Below are 26,461 nucleotides of genomic sequence, written 5' to 3'. Positions count from 1 at the left end.
TTAGCCTGCCCCGCTTCCGCGTCCTGTCAGACCGCACTCTGTGTTTCCTCCTCAGACACAGCTCCAGGCAGGGCCGTGGTCCCCGGGCCCACAGAATGCAGCAGACCAAACTCTCCCAGCCAATCCAGTGCCAGCTTCCCCAGCCATCAAATGAAATCACAAACCTTATTGAAGAATTGGGCAAAGACACTGCATGGATGGTACTGGGTGAGGCCACCGCAGACATAAGTTCACACCACCATCTTCCAACACCGGTACTGGATGAGGCCGCTGCAAACATGAATTCGCGCAGCCATCTTGCCCCACCGGAGTGTAGTGGAAGATGAAAGTAAAGGTAGGTTCAATACGGTATGCTTAGCAGTCAGGCTTCTGTTCATCCACGCTTGGGGAGAACAACGATATTTAATTTTAGACGATCAAGTCTGCCAGTAGAGTCCTCAAAGTGTTTAATGATTCTAACAAGTGAAATGAAGATATTAAATAAAGCAGCATGTCAATTCAAAGTAATGTAGACTGGGAATAAACCATTAACCAATTCAGCTGGGAGGGCTTTACTATAACACACACACACACACACACACACATATGGGTGGTTGCCTCACAGCACGAAGGTCCTGGGTTCGAGCCCTTGGGTTGTCCAACCTTGGCATTCGTCCCAGGTCGACCTCTGTGTGGCGTTTGCATGTCCTCCCCGTGTCTGACATCGACATACTAAATTTTCCCTAGGTGTGAATGTGTGGGCCCTGTGATGGCCTAGCGGTCTGTCTAGGGGTTTCTCCCAGCCTGCCGCCCGATGACTGCTGGAATAGGCTCCAACATCCCCGCGACCCTGAGTAGGATAAGCGGTTTTGATAATGGATGGATATATTTAGTATATATATATAAATATATCCCCCCATCTAGCAGGTAGAACAAGGAGAGTATTTTGGACATAAGGTAGATGGGACAATCCACTTGTGGGTTCAGTCGCCATAAGGACTTAAGAAAAAAAAAATCAAATTCCGCTTTAAAGAATTTGGTTTGCATGAAAATGAAACAAGTCTATCCAAACTGAGCTGTCCCCACACTTGAATATAGTGATTCATCTTAATACAAACACAGTCACAGCACAAAGACGGGTACCTTAACCAAGGCAAATTTAATGCCATGCTTCACGCATTGAGCCGGCGTGCTCCTGGGCTTGATGTTTCAACATATGTATTTGCATCTATTTGATATACCTATGTGTAGTCATTATGTGCCTCATTGACCCGTTATTGTAAATCTGTTACCGCATTGTTTGCTCGGCACCTCCTGCATGCCTATCGGTCTTGAAAGTGAGATTCCTCCTGCAATGCTCTCCCTTTTTTGCCTGGTTTCTTCTTTTTTTCTTTCCTGTGAAAACTTTCCTTATCTGAATCGATGGTCTAAGGATGGGGGATATTGCACATTGTCATTTGTTCAATTTTTTGGGGGGGATTTTTTTACCCCCTTTTCTCCCCAATTGTATCCGGCCAATTACCCCACTCTTCCAAGCTGTCCCGATCTCTGCTCCACCCCCTCCGCTGATCCGGGGAGGGCCGGATCATGCCTCCTCTGATACATGTGGAGTCGCCAGCCGCTTCTTTTCACCTGACAGTGAGGAGTTTCACCAGGGGGACGTAACGCATGGGAAGACCACGCTATTCCCCTGAGTTCCTCCTCCCTCCCAAACAGGTGCCCCAACCGACCAGAGGAGGCGCTAGTGTAGTGACCAGGACACATACCCACATCCGGTTTCCCACCCACAGACATGACCAATTGTGTCTGCAGGGACGCCTGACCAAACCGGAGGTAACACGGGGATTTGAACCGGCGATCCCCGTGTTGGTAGGTAATGGAATAGACCGCTACACTACCCGGATGCCCCTCATTTGTTCTATTTAACTGTTGTAAGAATGAGATTGTAATGTGAATGCAAGGCCCGCTGGAATGTAACTGGGATTTATGGCTATACAAATATATTTGACTCGGCTTGACAACACAAGACCCAAGAGGTATACCACTTCCGTAGACAGGATGACCTGTGCTTTTCTTCCAAAATTAATATTCCTGAACTTTCCATGTTTACCTGACACAAATCACTAACAGCACAGTCATAAAATGACATACAATATGGATGATTTTATCCAGGACCTTGCTAACAGTATCTAACAGTCTGCTATTGTCCTTCACCACCATAGTGTCCTCGTCCAACATCTGGCTGTGGCCTGTGTCAATAAAGGTTTCCACCAGCAACGTGAGAGACCTGGGGCGCGTCGGCGCATCTCCATCCTCACCTGTAGCTGGGACCATCTTTGGTTTCAGGGGGACTTGTTAAACAGACCATGGCTCATTTGGCTTATTACTTGGCTGGGAGTTTGTGTTTTAAAAAGCAGGCTAGAAAGTCACACAGGAGGTCCTGGAAGTAAAAATAAACCCTGGGTGCAAAAGGAAACAGCCTGAAATCTATTAGGCCAAAAACACTAAGGAAATTGAACAGGAGGAAAGGCCTGCTCTTCTCAGAATGCCCACACTGCAACAGAATGTTCTCATTAACAATTTAATATTGTATTAGATCGTGAATGTTTTACGTTTTTCCTAACCCAAAGTAAAAAAAGACAATGCCAGCAGGTATGATAATTTCACTCGCGTCTAAGGCAGACATTTACACTCGTTCCAATAATTTTCATAAAACAAGCGACACTCTCTAGGGGGCATCCAGGTAGCGTAGTGGTGTATTGTGTTGCCTACCAACACGGGGATCACCAGTTCAAATCCCTGTGTTACCTCCGGCTTGGTCAGGCATCCCTACAGACACAACTGGCCATGGCTTCCATAACTGTTTTTTTTTTTTTAAGAAAATGACAATATTTAATGTCTGGGTAGCATAGCAGTCTATTCCACTGCATACCAACACAGGGCTCGCTGGTTCGAATCCCCGTGTTACTGCCGGCTTGGTCCCTAAAGACACAATTGGCTGTCTCTGCGGGTGGGAACCTGGATGTGGAGAGGTGTCCTGGTCGCTGCACTAGCGCCTCCTCTGGTCGGTAAGGGTGCCTGTTCGGGGGGAGGGGGAACTGGGGGGAATAGCATGAGCCTTCCACACGTTACATCCCCCTGGCGAAACGCCTCACGGTCAGGTGAAAAGAAGCGGCTGGCGACTCCACATGTATCGGAGGAGCCATGTGGTAGTCTGCAGCCCTCCCCGGATTGGCAGAGGGGGTGGAGCAGCTACCAGGACGGCTTGGGAGAGTGGGGTAATTGACCGGATACAATTGGGGGGAAAAGGGGGAAAAATTCCACACAAAAAACCCCCCAAAACAAAATAAAAAACCCAAAACAAAGCGACACTTAAAACGAATCAAATCACTTCCATTGTTTCAAACTACTGCAGCCTTTTAAAGAATCTTCTTAGAGTTGCACTTTATATGAAAATATCTTGTGACTCAATACTAGTTTAAAAGGCAAAGACTTGTTTCTTGCCAGATAGTTGTTTCTTCTATTTGTAGGAAATAGTACGGCTGACTCATTTGTTGTAATTTGGCCAAATTACGTTTTGCGAGCGCTGCCTGTATAACCCCTGATTTCTTGTCCAACTCACTGAAAAGTTCCCCTGCACTGTTCAGAGGTTTAGCAGAGGAACAGAGCGCTGAACCTGCCGTCGACACAAAGGGTACACTGTGACACCTTCACTCTTATTCATGCATGCATGCAAGACTACATCGCCTTTTCACACCTTTCTCCCCTCCCTTCACTCTCACTGAGGGCGTGCGCTCAATCAAATTTACACCGAGACAACCCCTCTCTCTCCCACTCTGGCGAACACTCCTTCAGCTCTTGCTCTCTCTCTCATTCTGCAGCGCTCTCCATTTCTTTCAGCGGGGGTGCCCATTCTGTTGGCTGAGTTCGTGACTTTCGAAGCGGGCTCTCTATTCAGCTGAAGCGACAGTGAAAACACTTGAGTCTTGACAATGACGAATGACTTGCTGTCAAGCCCACTGCCTTAGCCAAGGACAGAGTGACATCACTCGCCGCGTGCACAAACACGCGCACACGCAAACACACACACATACAAACCCGTACACGTACGTCACATGTTCATACTAAAAAACCTGGCACCACCATGGCCGCATGTGAGGAAGAGAGTGAATTCTATTCTGTGTGCAGCCATCCGCCTGCTTTTCTACCATGTTGAAACAACCTCAAACGGTCGCAGGAGCTGTGAGGCTTCACTACACTGAGTTGCGAACTTGATTTTGGATTTTGAGATACTTTATTGATCCCCGTAGGGAAATTACGCTCAGCATTTAACCCATCCTAGCTGTGTAGCTAGGAACAGTGGGCAGCCGTCGTGCAGCACCCGGAGACCAACTCCAGTTCATCTTGCCATGCCTCGGTCAGGGGCACAGACAGGAGTATTACCCCTAACATGCATGTCTTTTTGATGGGGGGGGAACCGGAGTACCTGGAGAAAACCCACCGCAGACACGGGCAGAACATGCAAACTCCACACAGAGGACGACCTGGGATGGCCCCCAAGGTTGGCCAACCCTGGGGTTTGAACCCAGGACCTTCCTGTTGTGAGGCGACAGTGCTAACCACTGCGCCACCGTGCCACCAAATTTGTCACGTCAAGACAGAGCAAAATATCAGATGCTAGGAACAATACCTAAAGGTGGAGTAGATTGTTGGGGAGTTGGTTCAAGCTTTTAAATTGTAATCTGCCAAAAAGCCCACTGCCTGTATATACAGAGAGGTATGTATAATTAAACAATAATAACAACTAATATTAACTTTCTATATATAGATGGTTATCATCTTGCATTCTACTTTGTCAGTAAGGTGTTTTACCTGCTCTATCCATCCATGCAGAATATGTGGTGTTGTGATGTTAGCTAATGAAAAGTTTCAGCGCCAACCTGACAGCTTCTTGTACAGCTGAAGTAGCTTGTCAAACAAAGTAATCCTGCTTTTGTGGTACCAGAGGACCAAAGGGTATGAAGAAGGGTGTGATGGTTTTAATGTATGAATACAGAGTCGAAAAAAAATCTGAGCTTTAGTTTTCTTTGCCTTTTTTTTTTGGGGGGGGTTCCCCCCTTTCACCCACAATTGTATCCTGGCCAATTATCCCACTCTTCCGAGCTGTCCCGGTCACTGCCCCCACCCCTTCTGCCGAGCCAGGGAGGGCAGCAGACTATCACATGCCTCCTCTGATACATGTGGAGTCGTCAGCCGCTTCTTTTCACCTGACAGTGAGGAGTTTCGCCAGGGGGACGTAGCGCATGGGAGGAGCACGCTATTCCCCCCAGTTCCTCCTCCCCCCTCAACAGGCGCCCCGACCGACCAGAGGAGGTGCTAGTGCAGCGACCAGGACACACACCCACACCAGGCTTCCCACCTGCAGACACAGCCAATTGTGTCTGTAGGGACACCCGACCAAATGGAGGTAACATGGGGATTCGAACCAGCGATCCCCGTGTTGGTAGGCAACAGAATAGACCGCTACACTACCCAGATGCCCCGATTTAGTTGTTTTCTATGAAAAAGGATCAGAATCAGTGTGGGTGAAAAACACACATTTAGGAAGTCTGACAATGACTTATGGTTGTAATGCATCATACTACTGTTATATAGCAAACACCAATGAGGACCTTTAATTTGAAATATAGCGCACTGATTTCCCACTTTAACACCCCTGGTCCAGAGTCCTGGATATGCTCCCAAGGAAACAGTGACAGCGGTAGTGATGGTGGTGGCAATAGTACATTTTCATTTCTGCCTTGTGGTGCACTGGTCCTTACCTGCGCTTGTCTCAGGACGAGGGGTGAGGTTAATCTCGTCGGCTACTGTTAACGGGAGGGGCACAAACATTTGGGGTTAAGTTAGTGCTCTTGACATTCCACATGCAACATTCTGTCAGCACAGCAAACATCACTACATCTTCAACTCAAATCAGACGCCATGCTAGAGAAGGGAAATGAAAAGGAGGGTGGGCCGATTTAAGGATAGCAATCAGACGTGTTGTGGTATCAACAAGATGCAGAGAGGCAATCCAGGCGGTAAGATTAGATATCATTACGGAGTGGGAGAGACGAGACCAAAGCAATCTGTGTCAGTTCAAAGCCCTTTGAAAGCAGACGAAACACGGTGATTGTCGAGAGATAAAAGGTGCTGTTATTACATAAAAAAGGCAGGGCAATAGGGGCCATTTGATTATTAGGTAGCTTTTTGAAACATTATTAGTGTGCAAGGCAGATAGGGGTGCATGAATATGAGCAATGCAATCTGGTCATGTTAGTCTTGATCAGTTTGAGGCAACCGATGTTGAATTTTCAATGATGTCAGTGGAATCCATTGTTAATGTGAATACGGTATTCACAAACGTAGGAAGAATTTTTATGACCATGACTTGACCATTGCATTTATACTTTATCATTTCACCTTGTATTTCTTAAGCAGATGAATCTCTTATGTCTCTTAAATAGATAAAATATCATGGTGAGATATCTATCTGTTATGGCTGCTAAGGGGGGGATAGGTGCTTAAGGCTTAGTAGAATTATGAGAAAACAGCTTTTCTGACTGAGAAAGTTATTTCATATTAAATCGAGATAATGTCATTATAACCAATGTAGGAAGGAATATAATGAATAATTAATTCCTTAGGGGAGGCATATAATGAGAAATCATCATTATATGTAGTGGTTGTAATGATCAGTGGCATGTTCCAAGGGATTCACACTGTTGGATATGGGAAGGTGAGTTTGTATTGATCCATATAATATTTTAACACTTAGTTACTGATATGAATAAAATGGATGGAATGAATATTAAAAAAAAAAGTTAGATGGTGGATGGAGGTTTCAGTGCTGCACATTCCCTCACCAAAAAAGTGAATACGAAACTATATCACCTTTCAGCTTTCATAATTAACTGATGTAGGAATACTACATTTTGACTAAACCCAATATGAGATGAGATGGGTGAGACGTGTTGCTGGTGCAGTACCGAGGTCCATGCTCTTGGATTTGCGTGTTTTGATGATCTCAAGCTGGGCGGCGTCCCCAAAGTGCTTGGTACGTTTCTCAGACATGCTCTGCCGTCCAAAGCCCTCTCTCTGGAAGGAACTGTCTGGGTCCACGTCGTCCGGGCTCTGGGAACTTGGGAAAGAAGGAATCAAGAACACAGGGAAAAGGAGAAGAGAGAGAGAGAGAGAGAGAGAGAGAGAGAGAGAGAGAGAGAGAGAGAGAGAGAGAGAGAGAGAGAGGGGAGGTTAAGGAGTGCAAGAATGGGCTGGTTTTAAGTAGGACAAAGGAGTGTGAGGTGGAGGAACAGAGAGAGAAAAGACAAAGGAGCACAGAGAAGAACAAAGAAGATACATTTGAAGTGACAGAGGAATGAGGAAGGGGGGAGAGAAGGACGAAGTAGCAAAGGAGGGAAGGATTGAAAAGGTGCGTAGGAGGGGAAGAGGACAGGGACGGAGAGGAGGAAGGGATGGAATTAGCAAGTTTGTGACAGACATAGAAAGAGAGCAAAAATAACACAGGAGTATGGGAGCAGAGAGGGGGTGGATGAAAAACAAGACAAGATGGAGTGAGAGACAGAGACAGGTCGCAATCAGAGAGGAATGGATGAGGTGAGAAGGAAGAAAGAACAAAGTAATACACAACCCATACCCATACCAGAAAAATGCAAGGTAAGAGGGGAGGGGAGGGGGGAGAGAGAGAGAGAGAGAGAGAGAGAGAGAGAGAGAGAGAGAGAGAGAGAGAGAGAGAGAGAGAGAGAGAGAGAGAGAGAGAGAGAAGATTGACAATTACTCCCATAGATAAACAGATTGAGACAAAGAGAGGAATTGGAGATGTGAGATCACGGTAGGAGTCATTAGGCTGGACAGGATAGACCCTCATCATTAAGCTAAGGGCTCAAATCAACCCACTGCAGTTGTCTGACTGCATTTCACATGTGCGTAGATGCATGCACGCACACACATGCACAAAATTGCTCATGATTACACCTTGCTGGTCTCTCCTCCCACAGACACATACACAGTCCTTCTTAAAAGGACATACACATGCAGAGTCCTTATAAAATTGGACACGTACACACAAAGGCACCGACACACACACTAACCACATATCAAATGGAACACACACATCAATGAGTACTTCATCAAAGACAGAGACACACAGCAAGTCTTAAACACAACAAATCTTCATACAAAGACAGACAGGAAGATGCATACTTGCAAATGCATGCTCGCAAACGCTCGCAAATGCACATGCCTGCAATCAAACATGCAAGTGGGCATGTACACACACACACACACACGCACACACAAACACACAATAAACATATATGTACACTACCGTTCAAAAGTTTGGGATCACCCAAACAATTTCGTGTTTTCCATGAAAAGTCACACTTATTCACCACCATATGTTGTGAAATGAATAGAAAATAGAGTCAAGACATTGACAAGGTTAGAAATAATGATTTGTATTTGAAATAAGATTTTTTTTACATCAAACTTTGCTTTCGTCAAAGAATCCTCCATTTGCAACAATTACAGCATTGCAGACCTTTGGCATTCTAGCTGTTAATTTGTTGAGGTAATCTGGAGAAATTGCACCCCACGCTTCCAGAAGCAGCTCCCACAAGTTGGATTGGTTGGATGGGCACTTCTTTGAGCAGATTGAGTTTCTGGAGCATCACATTTGTGGGGTCAATTAAACGCTCAAAATGGCCAGAAAAAGAGAACTTTCATCTGAAACTCGACAGTCTATTCTTGTTCTTAGAAATGAAGGCTATTCCATGCGAGAAATTGCTAAGAAATTGAAGATTTCCTACACCGGTGTGTACTACTCCCTTCAGAGGACAGCACAAACAGGCTCTAACAGGTACTATTTAATGAAGATGCCAGTTGGGGACCTGTGAGGCGTCTGTTTCTCAAACTAGAGACTCTAATGTACTTATCTTCTTGCTCAGTTGTGCAACGCGGCCTCCCACTTCTTTTTCTACTCTGGTTAGAGCCTGTTTGTGCTGTCCTCTGAAGGGAGTAGTACACACCGGTGTAGGAAATCTTCAATTTCTTAGCAATTTCTCGCATGGAATAGCCTTCATTTCTAAGAACAAGAATAGACTGTCGAGTTTCAGATGAAAGTTCTCTTTTTCTGGCCATTTTGAGCGTTTAATTGACCCCACAAATGTGATGCTCCAGAAACTCAATCTGCTCAAAGAAGTGCCCATCCAACCAATCCAACTTGTGGAAGCTGCTTCTGGAAGCGTGGGGTGCAATTTCTCCAGATTACCTCAACAAATTAACAGCTAGAATGCCAAAGGTCTGCAATGCTGTAATTGCTGCAAATGGAGGATTCTTTGACGAAAGCAAAGTTTGATGTAAAAAAAATCTTATTTCAAATACAAATCATTATTTCTAACCTTGTCAATGTCTTGACTCTATTTTCTATTCATTTCACAACATATGGTGGTGAATAAGTGTGACTTTTCATGGAAAACAAAATTGTTTGGGTGATCCCAAACTTTTGAACGGTAGTGTATATATAGCGTTTTTTTCCGAAACCGTCAATGGTGTTGTGAGTGCTCAACTAATGAGGAGCGGAATATCAACACAGATACAGGAAAAAAGATTGTAATACATTGCAGTACAGGCCTGTTTCGTGTGACTCACACTCATCAGCTGCTTATGTGTTTCAATAAAAAACAAAAGTTTCAACAAAAAGTTGTGGAAACTTTTTGTTGAAACACATTAGCAGCTGATGAGTGTGAGACGCACGAAACAGGCCTGTACTGCAATGTCTTAAAATCTTTTTTCCTGTATCTGTGTTATGTGTATATATATATATATATATATATATATATATATATATATATATATATATAATACACACACACACACACACACACACACAGCCTTGGGTCCAAAGATGAGGACAGGGCCTCATCAGTGGTAGGTCAGAATAGGGGTCCTTCACATTACATGAAGTGGTCAGCAGGAGAGGTTTGCCTCACTGGGTGCCTGCCCACAATCAGAGAGGCATCAGAGGGAAAAAAAAACGAAACACTAAAAACAAACACACATACACATACGCACACTCACACAAAATAGGTGACATGCTGACCTTCTGAAAATTTCACAGTATGTGAGACTCAACAGCGTAGATTTATCTGCAATGCAGTGGGGTGTAACAGCTCAGCTAAAACTAAAGACTTACTCAAAGCAAATGTGGTTCGCTTGAGGAACCAAGTCAAACACACTGCTAGAAATCTAAAATTGTGTCAAGCTGACATTACATCGTCAATATAGGAACCGCTCATTGTCATTTATCCTACCTGTGATGTAGAAGTAGGGTTGAGCGGTATATCTACTTTTTACGTTATATCGATATATTTTCAAACGAGCTATAGGATGAGACAATACCGTTTATATCAATATAGTTTGATGTTGTGTTAAAACACATAACTCGTTTCTTAACACTAGAACGACCGGGATTTCACTACTACCCACAAGGACCATGGGTGGTCAAATTGACGGACGGTTTTTAAACTCTATATTGTCAAAATAAATACCCATTTGAGATATTAATGCATTGCTTATGTTAGTATGTCTGTTGGGAAACGACTGACACCAAAATTAACATTTTAACAACTATAATACTATTTTTAAACAATTTAAACTTCAGAGAGACATGGTCAAACTTGAATAGCAAAATTGAAAAAGTGAAAATATTACCTGAAAAAACAAAACGGAAAACACATATTGCTAATCTAACAAACATAACAAGGCCTATAAAACGTGAAATGCAAAAAAAGAACTGAAAATAAACATTGAACAGTCCCAAACAACGACTGGAACTTAAAAACAACTAGAACGACCATGGGTGGTCATTTTGACCACCGTGGTTTTTAAAATCTTTATTCTGTCAAGATAAATACCCAGTTGAGATATTAATGCATTACATTAGTATGTCTGTTAAGAAACTAACTGACACCAAAATGAACATTTTAACAACTTTAATACCATTTTTTTAATACAATTTAAAATGGCTGCTGTCCAACGCCTGTAAATACTGCAACACCTCAGTGGTAGTTATGGTGTATCTGAAACAGCGTCTGTAACCAGACATGTTGGCAATATCAAAAATCTACTATTTCTCTGCACTGGAGAACACTGTTTTTGTTCTGGGACGGAGCAATGAACTTCACAAAGGAAATCACGCAAATTATGAGCGTCCGTTTTGGTTGTTTTAAGTAGATCTTATAACTTTTTTGTGCAACTGATCTAAAACTCATTTTAAATGCAAATATATGCAATTTTAGGAGAATTCGGAGAGCGGCAGGTCTGTGTATTTTTTTTTCTTTCACAAAGTTATTAAACTTGGAAAATCCAAAACGGTCAAAATGACTGTTTTGGATTGCGGTTAGCATTCTCAGAGATAGGCCTATTTTGATTTAATATAGGCTATTTATTTTAGATAATTTTCCATTTACATGTTGATATATTGTGCAGCTGTATATTTTAAAATGGGGGAGGAAACCTTGTCTTTGCATTTTATTTTGATCCGTCTGATCTGTTTTAATAAAAGTGCTTACATCTAACATGTGGCTTCGACTTACAACTGAACATTTAACCCACTTCGTAGAAAATACTGAGATATATATCGTGTATTGCCAATCAGCCTAAAAATACCGAGATATAATTTTTGGTCCATATCATCAAGCCCTATGTAGAAGGTAATGTGAGACTTAACTTTGATTGAGGGCTATATGAAGTTGACTTGGCGTGACTGTTCTGTCTACATACAGCTGCTATGCTTACACACCACTAGAGTAAGAGCTGAATGATGAATGAAAATGAGTTGATGTAAAAGAACAAAGTAACAGAAGATGTCCCGCCCACCTTTCATTCTGATTGGACAGGTCTTTGGCCCAAAGAGGGGTCATCTCTGCGGTGAAGCCCACGTCGTCGTGAGAACTGGAAGATGACTGGTCAGACATGTGGGGTGGGAGGAGAGGCGGCCTATCATCTTCGATGATTACGGTGTCATCCTGAGGCATGTTGACAGTTGGCGACAGCTGATAGTTACCTGGTGGAGAAAATATGGAACAAAGTTGTACGTGAAATGGAATCAGTGGAATTTTCTTTCAACGTTAACACTTTTTCTACATCTAAATTTCTCCATTTTCTCCTTGCTCAATATGATGAATGCTGATGTGGGCGAGGACAAAACTGTGTAGCGTCCCTGGATTGAACCTCTCATTACCCATCCATCCATCCATCCATTATCCAAACTGCTCAGGGTTGCAGGGATGCTGGAGCCTATCCCGGCAGTCATTGAGCGGCAGGCGGGGAGACACCCTGGACAGGCCGCCAGACTATCCACAGGGCTGAGACACACACACACACACACACACACACACACCTAGGGTTCATTTAGTACAGCCGATTCAACTGACCTACATGTCTTTGGACTGTGGGAGGAAACCAGAGCAACCGGAGGAAACCCAGGCAGACAAGGGGAGAACATGCAAACTCACCACAGAGGACAGCCTGGGACGACCCCTGAGGTTGGACTACCCCGGGGCTCGAACCCAGGACCTTCTTGCTGTGAGGCAACCAGGCTAACCGCTGCGCCACTGTGCCGCCCCAAACCTCTCATTATGAAAAATAAAATATCACAAAAAATGTTTCAAAAACCAATGCAAGTCTGTTGTTCAGGACTCTTTGGCGCAGCGTACAGCTGTACAGAGATTCCTCCGTAGTCATTTAGAACAAGAATGTGACACCTGAGCCAGAACCCAAACATCTCTCATCGCGATAGTGAATTTACACATATGAATGCATCATCTGTCTCAAAACCTAAAACACATTTAACTGGATAAGTCTTAATCTGAGAGAGTCACGTATGGGAAGATTAGAAAGATGAATGAGGTCTGTTGTCTGCTCCTCTGACTCTCATGTTCTGCAAAGACAAAATAACATCAAACCCAAGAAAAGAAAAGAAAGGTTGTTTGCATGTGACGGTCGTCATTTTGCCTCTCTGGATAGAAGCCTTCTGTAAGAGTTTGACCATACGCTCAGACAACTCCTGTACTGACCATTAGACTTCAGTAACAGTTTTTTTTTTTTAAATCCCCCCTTTTTCTCCCCAATTGTACCTGGCCAATTACTCCACTCTTCCGAGCCGTCCCAGCCGCTGCTGCACCCCCTCTGCCAATCCGCGGAGGGCTGCAGACTATCACATGCCTCCTCTGATACATGTGGCGTCACCAGCCGCTTCTTTTCACCTGACAGTGAGGAGTTTCACCAGGGGGATGCAGTGCGTGGAAGGATCACGCTATTCCCCCGAGTTCCCCCCCTCCCCCGAACTGACCGACCAGAGGAGGCGCTAGTGCAGCGACAAGGACACATACCCACATCCGGCTTCCCACCCGCAGACACGGCCAATTGTGTCTGTAGGAATGCCTGACCAAGCCGGAGGTAACACGGGGGTTTGAACTGGCAATCCCCATGTTTGTAGGCAATGGAACAGACTGCTCCGTCACCCGGACGCCCACTTCATTCTAAATTTATTTCTGACTGTTCCCTTTTTCTCCCAATTTAGTGGCCAATCGCTCCCTATTCTAGTTCAAACACCCACCCTCGTACTGCATGCATTCGCCAACTGCATCTCTCCGGCCGGCAGTCTGGAAGGAGGCCAGGGGAATCCAGGCCGAACCACTGCTTTTTACGACACACACAGAGACGCGTTCATGTGACAAACACAAGCCGACTCCGCCCCCCTCCCGAAGACAGCGTAGCCAATTATTGTTGCTTCCTCGAGTCCGGCCATAGTTGGATCTGACGAGACCGGGGTGCGAACCCCGGTCCCCAGTGGGCAACCGCGTCGACACAAAGCCGATGCTTAGACCGCTACACCACCGCGGACCCTGGACACCCACTTCAGAAACAGTTTAATGGGTTGGCTCTACAAAAAAATAAGTTCCAGAAAATAACAACAACAAAACATACAGGGTAACTATTTTTTCAACCACAAAAGACATTTTCAAGCTTAAAAACTGAGTGAAACAGCTCGTGGATAATCAGCTTATACCAAGCAAAGTTTGGCAAGCAGGCACAATAGCGCTGCTATGTCAAAACACTACGATTAATTCAAGTTGCTCCCTTACACAGTAAGATAAAAACCTCCCTGTGCCGAGGCAAGGAAAAAAATTAAAAGTCCTCTTTCTCTGCTTCTGAGAAGCCGGGCTTAAGCACTCCCATTGATATGCAGCACATGACTTTGTCTTTAATCTGTGTTTTGGAATTGGGTGAGTGGCTGTGGTGTCGGGGGTTCTCTTCAATGTCTCATAATAGCCTTGTTTACTGAGTTTGGGGAACAGTTGGTTTGTCCTCAGACTGCATTTGGGCTTTGTACCAGAGGACCCCGGGTGATTTCAGCGAGGCCTGGTGTTCGTTTCTCAGATCCGTGCCCGGTGGGGACCAACGTGCTGCGGGGTGCTGCTCTGCAGGGTACGGCCAACATGGCTGAATGGTGGGGAGGTGACCTGTTTAAGATCAAGCTGAATGGGAGGGGAAAGGGTGGTGTGATGTGATGTGAGTGTGTGTCACCAGTACTGTGTGTGTGTGTGTGTTCCCACAAGTGTGAGAGCAGGATCAAACTGGGATGTGTGTGTGTGTGTGTGTGTGTGTGTGTGTGTATTAATCCTGAGATGAATCCCCCCACCCCACCCCCACCGTGTGTGTTTGGTACTTGCTGTGAATTTGGGAGTCTGGCAGAGTCCTGGAGCCCAGCATGGGTACCACTCTCTCACAGACCACACACACACAGAGTTCTAACTGTTATCATTAATGCAGTAGTGTTTAATTAGGCTTTTAATACACACACATGCACAAGCACACGCACACAAGCACCTAATCCCATTTCCCTAAGCAGTCCTATGCGTGACACTGAGAATCCCATCAATGTCACAGTGTGATTCACTGCAATACAATCAACTGGCAGCCACTGAGTAGCAAACCAATGAAAGTGTCAAGTCACTACCTTGGCGTGGCTCCATTAGTTAAAGTAAAAAATAAAAACTCTTTGTTTCAGTGCCAGGACCCAAGCGCAGCAGCCATCCGCCGAACCACAGAAACCAAATCACTTGAGAATCAAGCATACATTATGTGTAACATGGTCAGTGTGTGTATTTGTCAAAATATTCTATATATGCGCACGCACGCACACACACACACACACACACACACACACACACACACACACACACACACACACACACACACACACACACACACACACAATCCTTCCCAGAGGCTGTAATGAATTGTAGTGGAACAATAGCTGGCTTTGCCTTTCACATTTTCACCGTATTTGATAAAAGCAATTATTCGAGACTTTTTAATGTGATTAAACCTGGTGAATACTCGGGGGTTGGACTGAATGGGGGAAGAGGTGGAGAGAAAAGGCTCTCGGTGAAAACAGGTTGGAGATGAAAAAAGAGATGGAGAAAGTCGAGAATGACTGGGCGAGGGGCATGAGCACATTTTCTCATCACCCTGTCATGTCTCAGTTTGCTTGTGTAATTAGTGAGGACGGTATCGCCAGGGGTGCTGAGTTTTAAAAGGCAATCGGCCTCAAGGAATAATGAAGTTGCTCTGTCATCCTAGGCAGTGCCATGGCAGCCATGTACACAGAATGCCGGTGGGTGTTTGGCAATAACACATGGGCCTAAAAAACTGGGCTGTTCTATGTTCTGAGCTGGGGTCAATGTTGTTTCTTATGTATACCGATTCATGATCTATGTTTACAGGTACCCTCACTACCAGTGCGACAGAATCTGTGAAAGGCTCACTCCAAACTACTACTGAGGTCTTATTTCAAACTTTATTTATGCAGGGAATGTTGGCAGAGTATGCATAAATGTTTAATTTCTAGAAACGCCCCACTTGCCCATTCATAGTCTCTCTCTCTCTCTCTCTCTCTTTCACACACACACACACACACACACACACACACACACACACACACACGCACACACACACACACACTGCCCGGTACAGCAGAAGGTTTCACTTTTGGCCACTGTGGCTTATGCTGGAGCTGCTGGGGATGGGGCTGGCGTGCTCAAAGGCGTCCCTGTCGCAGGTAGAGCACTGCTCATTCACTTTTATATTCCAGATTTTCCCCGAGACAGTCCAGGGATCATGACTGACAACCTGCCAGTCACAGTGAGAAACCACCTATGTGAATGAATTAAGCAATCTGCAGATCAGCACCAAGACATCAGCCAGGGCGATCGTCTACTGCCGCTCAAAGTTTCCATTTCCAAATGACATTCAACTACTTTCAAATTGCTGACATTCACTTATGTCAAGTTTTAATTTTCATTCACTATACATTGCAATATCTGCTTACATCTGCAGGAATACCGTATTTAAGAATCTAAATCTTTGGTAATGTAAAGTATATGATCAAAATAAACTAGTTTTCAAGTAATATTCCCTCAAATTTGTCTGGAACTGGGCTTTCATTTTCCATTTTGTTTCTATATTAGAAGGGTTTGTATCGGGCGTCCAGGTAGTGTGGCAGTCTATTCCATTGCCTGCCAACAAGGGGATTGCCGGTTCAAATCCCTGCGTTACCTCCGGCTTGGTCAGGTGTCCCTACAGACACAATTGGCCGTGTCTGCGGGTGGGAAGCTGGATGTGGATTATGTGTCCTGGTCGCTGCACTGGCGCCTCCTCTGGTCGGTTGGGGCACCTATTCAAGGGGGAAAGGGAACTGGCGGGAATAGCGTGATACTTCCATGCACTACGTCGCCCCGGTGAAACTCCTAACTGTCAGGTGAAAAGAAGCAGCTGGCAACTCCACATGTATCAGAGGAGGCATGTGGCAGTCTGCAGCCCTCCCCAGATCGGCAGGGGGGCGGGGGGAGCAGCGGCTGGGACGGCTCGGAAGAGTGGGGTAACTGGCCAGGTACAATTGGGGAGAAAAGGGGGGGGGGACGGTAAAGAAGTGTTTGTATCTAAAAACAGAGAGAGGACAACTGACAGCAAGCAAGAGTTGAATGCCACTGTTACAGATAGCAGCTAACCACCACCTGTTTGTAAGCCAACAGTGGCAAATAAAATAATGAATACTAAGAATAACATGAGAGTAGCTTTCAGCTGGTCCACTAACAATGGTTCAGTTAAGACTTTAATCTTTTTCCCACCCCACCCCACCTTCCACCCATCTTTCTTTTGACACAAACCCTCAGAGCACTGTTTTAAATAAGCACCGCTTTGACATCATCTCAAGGTCAGCCAAGCGCCAGGATAAAATGTGCGCAGAGGATGGGGCACTGAGGCCAAACAGTTTGCTTTTATTTAAGCAGCGTTGATTTTAATCTATCCAAGAAGGGGTTACAAAACGTTTCGTATGACATCTTGGGGTTGAAATTCCCTTTGAGTCATGAAAACAACAACCAAAAAAAAAATGACTGGGTTGATTAAGAGTATAATATGCAGAGAAGGGAGTCTGCTCTGTCTGTAGTTGGTAATTACAGTAATCACACTGCAAGTCATTATGTAATAATGTACAGCCCAACAGCGTGCCTCCGAGACTGAACGTGCCTAATAGTCGCTGGGGGCTGTTCTGTCCTGTTTGGGTCAGTCCAGACTTGGAGAGATAGTGGCTTAGCAGGCGCTGCTCCACTGGTCTGCTTGGTGTAACATCTGCTTGCGTAACCATGGTGATGTAAAAATGAACATTGGAAAATAGCACACATGTGACAGGGCATCAAGGTGCAGCGGACACAAGAGTATGTAACTGGTGAGGAGGAACACACAGCGATTTTTGGATCCTGATAAAACTTGTATGGCGCTAGAATTTAAGAGCATTAGGGTAAGGGCACCGAAGGGGAGATCAGAATACACTTTCTAGTAGTATCTCTCTCGCTCTTGTTGAAATTGATGACAGTGTATCAGTCAGGGAACTGTAATAAAAACCGCCGGCTTGGTCGGGCGTCCCTACAGACACAATTGGCCGTGTCTGCGGGTGGGAAGCCGGATGTGGGTAATGTGTCCTGGTCGCTGCACTAGTTCCTCCTCTAGGGTGCCTGTTCAGGGGGGGAGGGGGAACTGGGGGGGAATAGCGTGATCCTCCTACACGCTACATCCCCCTGGTGAAACTCCTCACTGTCAGGTGAAAATAAGCGGCTGGCGACTCCATATCTATCAGAGGAGACGTGGTAGTCTGCAGCCCTCCCTGGATTGGCAGAAGGGGTGCAGCAGCACCCGGGACGGCTCAGAAGTGTGGGGTAATTGGACAGGTACAATTAGGGAGAAAAAGGGGGAACCCCCCCCCCCCAAAATGTGGGAGCCGCAAATTCAAATCTAAAGGACATGAGTATTTCTGCGCTTCGGTATCATTTGAAGTAACCAGGAATCAGAGGTTTTGAATTGCTGCTACAGGCCATTTTTGGACCGCCAAATGGATTATAAAGCAAACCATTTCTGTATGAGAATTCTTAGCCCAAAATATAGCTTTAAACGGGTCAGCAATTTAACGGTTCTGTTACTATCAATGCATGAGCTCATGGAAAAATATGCAACATCATATCTACCAATCTGCTCAATTTGAGTTTGCATTGTTACTGAAGAAAAATAATGGAATACATAATTAACTTAAGTATTTTATAGACCATAAGTGGAAGACTGATCTCATTCAACCACCATTATTATCATATTGTGGGTGGGACGGTGGCCCAGTGGTTAACACTGTTGCCTCACAGCAAGAAGGTCCTGGGTTTGAACCCCAAGAAGTCCCAGGTCCTTTCTGTGTGGAGTTTGCATGTTCTCCCTGTGTCTGCGTGGGTTTCCTCTGGGTGCTCCGGTTTCCTCCCAACATCACAAAGACATGCATGTTAGGGTTAATACTCCTGTCTGTGCCTGACCAACACAATGGAAAGAAGAACGGGAGTTGGTCCCCGGGCGCTACAGCTGCCCACTGCTCCTATACAATAGGATGGGTTAAATGCAGAGAACATTTTATTGTAACCTGTACAATGACGAAAATAAAGTGGCTTTCTTCTCGAGTAGCCAGGTTTTTGCAATCCATGCCCAAGTGTAAGTCAATGGTGTCTCTAAAGGCATAAATAATGTCATAGCATTCTTTGGGTGACCATTCTGCTAGTGGCTTATTTTCTCACGCTGGGAATGATGGTCTATATTGAATTACCCCGCCCTACTGAAGGAAAAAAAAAATCCTCAAGCGCTTCATAGATCTTAGAAGCACAAAGTGATTTCTATTATGCAAGTTTATCTTATTTTCACTACATGTAAACTTGGCTTGCACCAAAGCATTCTCAACAAGACAAGCTAGACTAAATACTCTGAGATGTACAGGCTGTATTAAAATAAGAATAATGGTAACAAAAATAATTCTCTGTTTACAAACTGTGACAGGTTTACGTTGGGTTGGGATGACGTTGAGTTTAAATTTGGCTTCAATGTTTCCTCAATGAACAGCTTAAAATTAGATTGCGGGATGGAATCTGCCCGTTAAGAGCAGAACAGGGCAGTGCTATATAGTATATGTCCGCACATGGCTTACACATACAGCAGCATGGCTGCTTTACTGGAGTGCCAGTCACATGAATTACTATGAATAAACTTCTGTAATCACGGCTGGCTTTCTTCTTTCACTTAGACACTGCTGACACTGAGCGTTGTTGTTTATTCATGGATGAATGCAGGGCCTGTAGCACTGCGGCTAAACTTCACCTACCAACACTTCCTCTCTATCAGTCACAAGCCCCGTTTTGGTTGTTTCGTTTACAGTGGTGCTGACATCAATAACAACCAATTTACACCTGCAGAGGGAAAAAGAGAGTCCTCACATTTCTGCTATGTTGCCAGGAACATTGATTAATGAAGAATATTGATTAATGGTTGATGGCACCCGTCCATAGGGTTAGTGGTTGTGTCAGGAAGGGCATCCCACGTAAAATTTTGCCAAGTCATTATGCGGATTGACAAGACCACCATCGGTGCTGTGCCCTCACAGGGTACCGATGGAAACTATCAAATCCGCTGTGGGGACCCTTGGGGAGCAGGGAACAAGCCGAAAAAAGAAGATTGATTAATGGTTGATCGTTGTTAAAAGTTGTTTTTTGGCCTTTCTGCTTGCGTAGCATTTACATTTTAGGTATTTGGCTGATGCTCTTATTCAGACTGACTTATAAGTGGAAAACAGAATATTCTTAATTTCACAGATCACCACAACGGCAAGCAAAAAATAGCGAGAGCGGGCATCCAGGTGGCGAGGCGGTCTATTTTGTTGCCCACCAACATGGGGATCGCCAGTTCGAATCCCCATGTTACCTCTGTCTTGGTCGGGCATCCTTACAGACACAACTGGCCGTGTCTGCAGGCGGGAAGCTGGATGTGGGTATGTGTCCTGGTGGCTGCACTAGCGCCTCCTCTGGTCAGTCGAGGTGCCTGTTTGGGGGAGAGGGGGAACTGGGGGAATTAGCGTGATCCTCCCACATGCTACGTCCTCCTGGTAAAAACTCCTCACTGTCAGGTGAAAAGAAGTGGCTGGTGACTCCATGTGTATCGGAGGAGACATGTGGTAGTCTGCAGCCCTCCCCAGATCGGCAGAGGGGGTGGAGCAGTGACCAGGACGGCTCGGAAGAGTGGGGTAATTGGCTGGACACAATTGGGGTGAAAAAGGGGGAAGATGAAAAAAAATAGCGGGAGCAAGGGTCAGAGCCACATCACCCTGTTAAGTGCAACTAAATTTTAAAAATATTTGTGTGATTGTAATTCACAAGGATGATTGTGGATGTTGGAGAAAGTTAAATAATGGCAGAGGAAGTTAAATTAAAGGAAATGAATAATACGAATAATATCTTGACCATTTTACAAGAGTTAGTCATTCAAAGCAAAACAAACAACATGATGATCTGGGACTAGATTGAGGCCATGTAAGCCAGAGCTCAGCCAAGTGCTGCACATATGCAAACATACAAATGCACGTACACACACACACAATAACCCCTTCAGTTCTGTTTCTCCCTCTCCATGTCACAATCAAACACACACACATACACTAGGTGGGCCTAAAATGCTGACTGACATGTTGGCTACATCGAGAAAACACACACACACACACACACACACACACACACACACACACACACACACACACACACACACACACACACACACACACACACACACACACACACACACACAGAGTAGGTGGGCCTAAAATGCTGACTGACATGTTGGCTAGATCGAACAGAGATCTTTCTCTTCCCTCTCTCTGTCTCTGTTTCCATCTCTCTTTCTCTCTGTCTGTTTCCATCGCTCTCTCTCTCTCTCTCTCTCTCCCACACACACACACACACACACACACACACACACACACACACACACACACACACACACACACACACCCACCCAGCCACGAATCAGTCAGTACTAGGGCCTCTGCAGCTGTATATCCCAGGGCTGTTTTTCCATCTCCTCCAAGACATTTTCCGAGACATTAAAAGCCAAGTCCTCATAAAGACAAAAAAAGAGTCATGCGAGTGTGTGTGTGTGTGATTGGCAGTGATGGTGGCAGAATATGAACCTGATTTTGAGCTACGGGGGTGAGGGATAGCGTTGGGTTGGCTGAGGTGAATGCAAGTAGGTACAACAAAAGTGTCCAAAACTTACCGACTGTGCGTGGCAACATGCCTTGGCGAGGCATCAGGTTGTCATCCAGGCCTTCAAGGCCACCGTACAGGGAGTGCGAGATGCGGCGCTCGTGGTCATCCAGGGATGTGTTCATCGTCTGCTGGGGTCCCAATGGGGTCCCTGGGGTCTCCTAGCATGGGGGGAGGATTGGAAATACTTATCACTTATACTCATTCATGTGTTTGTTCTGCCACTACAGCCAAAGACAAAACAAAGTTCAAGCAAGATTCTTTCTGCAAGCATCACTTCTTTGGCTGAATACCTCAAATGTTTTTATTATTACATTAAAATGAACGACTGCCAATATGAGGATGAAACTGAATGTGGAATAAGAGTCTGACATATAATTTTACAAAAATGAATTACTGAGGATTCTTTAAAATGCATCCTTTTTCCTTTATGAATAGGGGCTAAAGCAGAGAGCTGCGACCTCATCACACTTCCCATGAGGCTTTAAGGCAACACATAAGTAGAAATTCTACCAGTTAGATCGTGAAAATTGACCTTATCGGCACCCCGTTGGCCAAATGGTTATGGCACATGCCACATAACCGCAACATCCTGTGGTGGAAAGTTCTGTAATAAAGAGTCAGAGCGAGCAAAAGTGTCTTTATGGGTTCTTTATTATGCTCTCTGCAAAAGGGCTGCCAACCATCAACACCTAGTGTTTCGGGCTGACAGAAACTTCCTCTCCTCTCTCATTTTATACCTTCAGTGTGAGTGCATTTGCATATGTGTGAATGCTTCCTGTTATCTCTCGACCCTCACACGTCTCTTGTCTAATGCTAAAGATTGACCCAGTTACCCAACTCTGCAACTATTTCTAAGAAATTGCCCTTCTCTCTGCACTTTGAATTGAGCTTCAACTTTTGTCTGCTTGGCATCCACTTGCAGCAGTTATTTGCGGTTGTCTGCTCACTCCCCTACTGCCGAGGTGTTGCTATCTGATAAAATATAGAGAGTGGGGAGCTGGATGTGGTATGTATCCTGGTCGATGCACTAATGCCTCCTCTGGTCAGTTGGGGCGCCTGTTCGGGGTGGAGGGGGAACTGGGGGGGAACAGCGTGATCCTCCCACGTGCTACATCCCCCTGGTGAAACTCCTCATTGTCAGGTGAAAAGAAGTGGCTGGCGACTCCACATGTATCGGAGGAGGCATGTGGTAGTCCTGTTGACCTGGACACGGTCACATCATGTACTATGTGGCAATATAAAGGCAATGTTGTATTTTTCCACGACCCAGCCCTGGTTCGATTCCAGTCAGTGACATTTGTTGCATGTCATACCCATCTCTCTCTCCCCTTGTTTGCTGTCTGCCACTTCACTATCCTCTATCCAATAAAGGCAAAACACTCCAAAAAAAATCTTTAAAAAAAAAGACCCGATCAAACCTACAGTACCGTCCAACCAGCAAAAACATTATTCAATCGATATGCAAATGTAAATGAGATGGGGGTGGGGGGTGCTAACACCGGATATACATTAATAAATGGTGTACAGAGCAGCTAGCCATACCAATGCTAACTAATAAGCACGACAGGGAGCAACTACCCCTGCTAATACTAGAAGTGTGATAGCTAGGATGAATGAGCATGGATTTCCAATAGTCTGCCAAGCCACAAGCAGCTAGTGTTCCCCCCCATAGGAGAAGGTTGGCCAGCTAGTGTCTTGACATTTCCCTCAGGAACCAGAATGACACATTCTCATTTATTGGACAAATAGGCCATTTGCTGGACTTGTCACCTATAAACACACAACCCAAAGAAGAGAGAATGTGTGTGTGTGTGCGTGTGTGTGTACACGTTTAGCTATCCTTGTGCGGACCAAATGTCCACACAAGGATAGGAAAACCTGACAGCACGTACCTTTCAGAGGTCCACACAAGGAAAAGGGTCTATTTTAGGGTTAGGAGTTGGTTTTAGGGTCACGGTTATAATTAGAGTTAGGTTAAGGTTAGGGTAAGGGTTAGGGTTAGGCATGTAGTTTGCATTGGTAAGGTTAGGGTTAAGGGCTAGGAAATGAATGTAGTCAATGAGGGGTCCACACAAGGATAGGGAAACATGACTGTGTGTGTGTGTGTGTGTGTGTGTGTGTGTGTGTGTGTGTGTGTGTGTGTGTGTGTGTGTGTGTGTGTGTGTGTGTGCGTCTATTCCTTCATTATTTTTGATTTGGGTCTTTGACTGTATTGATTTGCTAGGGTTTATAAATTCATTGCTGGCTTCGACGATAGCACTTGCCACAACGATTACCATAATCACCAGCACTGGATAGTGGGTGATAACGCTATCATACTTGAGTCAATACTTGTACCGATTAAGCCTAATCAATAACTGTAACTAACCAGGCTGGTATTCGATTTCACCACTAGATCTCGGAGCCGATAAGTCCACTTAACCGTTATGTGGCTTTGATAACCCCCACCAAATGGATCCCTCGCCTCGGTAAATAGGCAGTTTTCAAAGAGGACATTTAAACAGTGACCTTTTCCCCCACTGTGGTCATCAAGAGGTATATTCATGCTAGTCATGGCTAAGCTGTATCACTCCTCTTAGCTTACACACTATGCTATCAAACATCACGACAGTTCATTGTGCATAAGAGAAACGTTCTGAAAATCAAAAACTGTTCTATATTGAGAAATATCGAATCAATTCAACCATGTAAAATGCTTTAGTCTGAGAATTTTACTTTACGAGGTAGGGCGGCAAGGTGATCCAGTGGTTAGCGCAGTCGCCTCACAGCAAGTTCAAGCCCCGGGGTAGTCCAACCTTGGGGGTCGTCCCGGGTTGTCCTCTGTGTGGAGTTTGCATGTTCTGCCCGTGTCTGTGCGGGTTTCCTCCGGGTGCTCCGGTTTCCTCCCACAGTCCAAAGACATGTAGGTCAGCTGAATTGGATGTACTAAATTGTCCCTAGGTGTGTGTGTGTGGACCCTGTGATGGACTAGTGGCCTGTCCATGGTGCTTCTCCGCCTGCCGCCCATTGACTGCTGTGATAGGCTCTAGCATCCCCTCGATCCTGAGTAGGACAAGTGGTTTGGATAATGGACGGATGGATGGAATTTTAATTAATGAGGTAGTATTCAAGCCTAAGCTGCAATATTCACTTAAACTCCCACAATCCTCTTGTGAAAGAAACGACTCCTATGTGATCATCAGGAAAGCAGTGTGGGACAGGGTCAAATCTGTGTTTCTTTTTCAACAGGTGAGGGCAGCTGTCAGCACAAAGGGTTCAAGAATTGGTTGGGAACTGGGGGGACACCACTTTGAATCTTCAAGACCAGTTCAGTGAAAACAGATTGAGAAAGTGGCTTTAAAAGCATGTACCTGTAGCAAACTAAAGTAATGCAACCCTTCAACTACCACACAGCTGCCCTTGAGCAACATACTCGAATTGTTTTGGTGGACCTGCGGAGGCCAGTGGTAGAAAGCTGTGCTTGTACACAGAATTATTCAGCTGCACTTATAGAAGAGGCAGGGAGGTGCTGATAAAAGTGCATTGCAATTCAGCCAATCTCCCCTGGATGACAAAGGAGTAAGAAGAGCTAACGTTTTGAACAAAGCCAAAATTGGTGCCAGCAGAGTCGCAAATCTCTATTTCATGAGGGAGAACTGGAATGCATTCAGTACTGGGAGAAACAAAAGACAAGCAATTTACTCCACAAATTAAACAGCTTAAAACTGCATCTAAGATAAAACGAATCCAACAATCTACATAGCAAGAGAGTGATTTCTAGGGGGGGTGCATATGGTGCTGTGACTGTTGGCCAGCATTAAGTTGGTCTTGACTTTAAATGAGCAAGTTAATAAAGTGCCTGGCCAAGGGCCCTGAGTGAACTGCCTCGGTAATAGCCAGCGGGATTTGCCATCAAACCGGGGAACATCGACAAATCGCACCACACCTCATTGCATATTCATGCTAATAATTAAGCTCCAGGAAGGTCTCAATCCCATTGGGCAGTGAATGGTGATGAGAAAGTCTGTTACACAAAGAGTCTGGGTTCTGCGTCTACGCATAAAGAAAAAAAAATATCGGCTGGGGGACCACTAGGGGGTGGTGGATAATGTGATTCATCCGATGCCAAATAGGTTAATCTGAAATTAATTCTAGATAGGTCGTCAAGGTAGGCATGATGGAGGGATGTAAATATTGAATTATTTTACTGCACATCAAACAAAAACAACCCCATGTTCCACTCTATTAATTAGATACTGCTTAATATCGACTGGTGGTTGTTAGGATAGTTGTGTGAGTGATCCAAACAGGAAATACACAGTATGGAGATTTTCAAAATAAACTTTCGTGTAGCACGAGAAGGTGTTGTACCTCCCTTAATGAAGTTTGACATTTGCTAATGAATACTTTATGAAGCCATTGTTATAATTATAAAGCTTTGTACATGCTTCATAAAGCCTTCATAAGCAACACTTCGATTAAAGCATGACCCTCTTTTTTTACCCCATGTGCATACCATTAAATCTTGTTTTGTGCCCAACTGGCCAATACCCCATTTTGATTGACAGTTGAATGGATATGGTATGGTATGATACCATCTATTGCGGTATTTCCAAATAAACTAAGCCATATCTTGGTGAATAAAGTCGCATGAGATAGTGTTTTCTACCACTGCAAGTCCCTCCAACAGAATCCTTTATGAACACTCGGGCACCTTAACAGCCTGAGGCAGTGCCTGGAGCTTTGCATGTGATACAAAG

The 26,461-nt window shown here is 44.9% G+C and overlaps 1 protein-coding gene across 2 annotated transcripts in view; it reads right to left on the bottom strand.

Moving 5' to 3' along the window:
* The window catches only part of LOC130123352 (partitioning defective 3 homolog), a 315,854-nt gene that overhangs the window by 98,343 nt on the left and 191,050 nt on the right, over nucleotides 1-26,461 (bottom strand). Inside the window, exons 16-19 of one of the 2 annotated variants that reach the window (XM_056292485.1) lie at nucleotides 21,730-21,880; nucleotides 11,917-12,103; nucleotides 7,008-7,159; nucleotides 5,802-5,846 (exon numbers count right to left, since the gene is read on the bottom strand). In XM_056292485.1, coding sequence (XP_056148460.1) covers nucleotides 5,802-5,846; nucleotides 7,008-7,159; nucleotides 11,917-12,103; nucleotides 21,730-21,880 — 535 coding nt within the window. The remainder of the gene's footprint in view (nucleotides 1-5,801; nucleotides 5,847-7,007; nucleotides 7,160-11,916; nucleotides 12,104-21,729; nucleotides 21,881-26,461) is intronic. The other variant, XM_056292486.1, reaches the window with a different exon arrangement.

The sequence above is a fragment of the Lampris incognitus genome, chromosome 14, assembly GCF_029633865.1.
Source record: "Lampris incognitus isolate fLamInc1 chromosome 14, fLamInc1.hap2, whole genome shotgun sequence".
Lineage (NCBI taxonomy): Eukaryota > Metazoa > Chordata > Actinopteri > Lampriformes > Lampridae > Lampris > Lampris incognitus.
The sequence above is the reverse complement of the archived record's forward strand: the minus strand, read 5'-3'. Positions and strand labels throughout refer to the sequence as shown.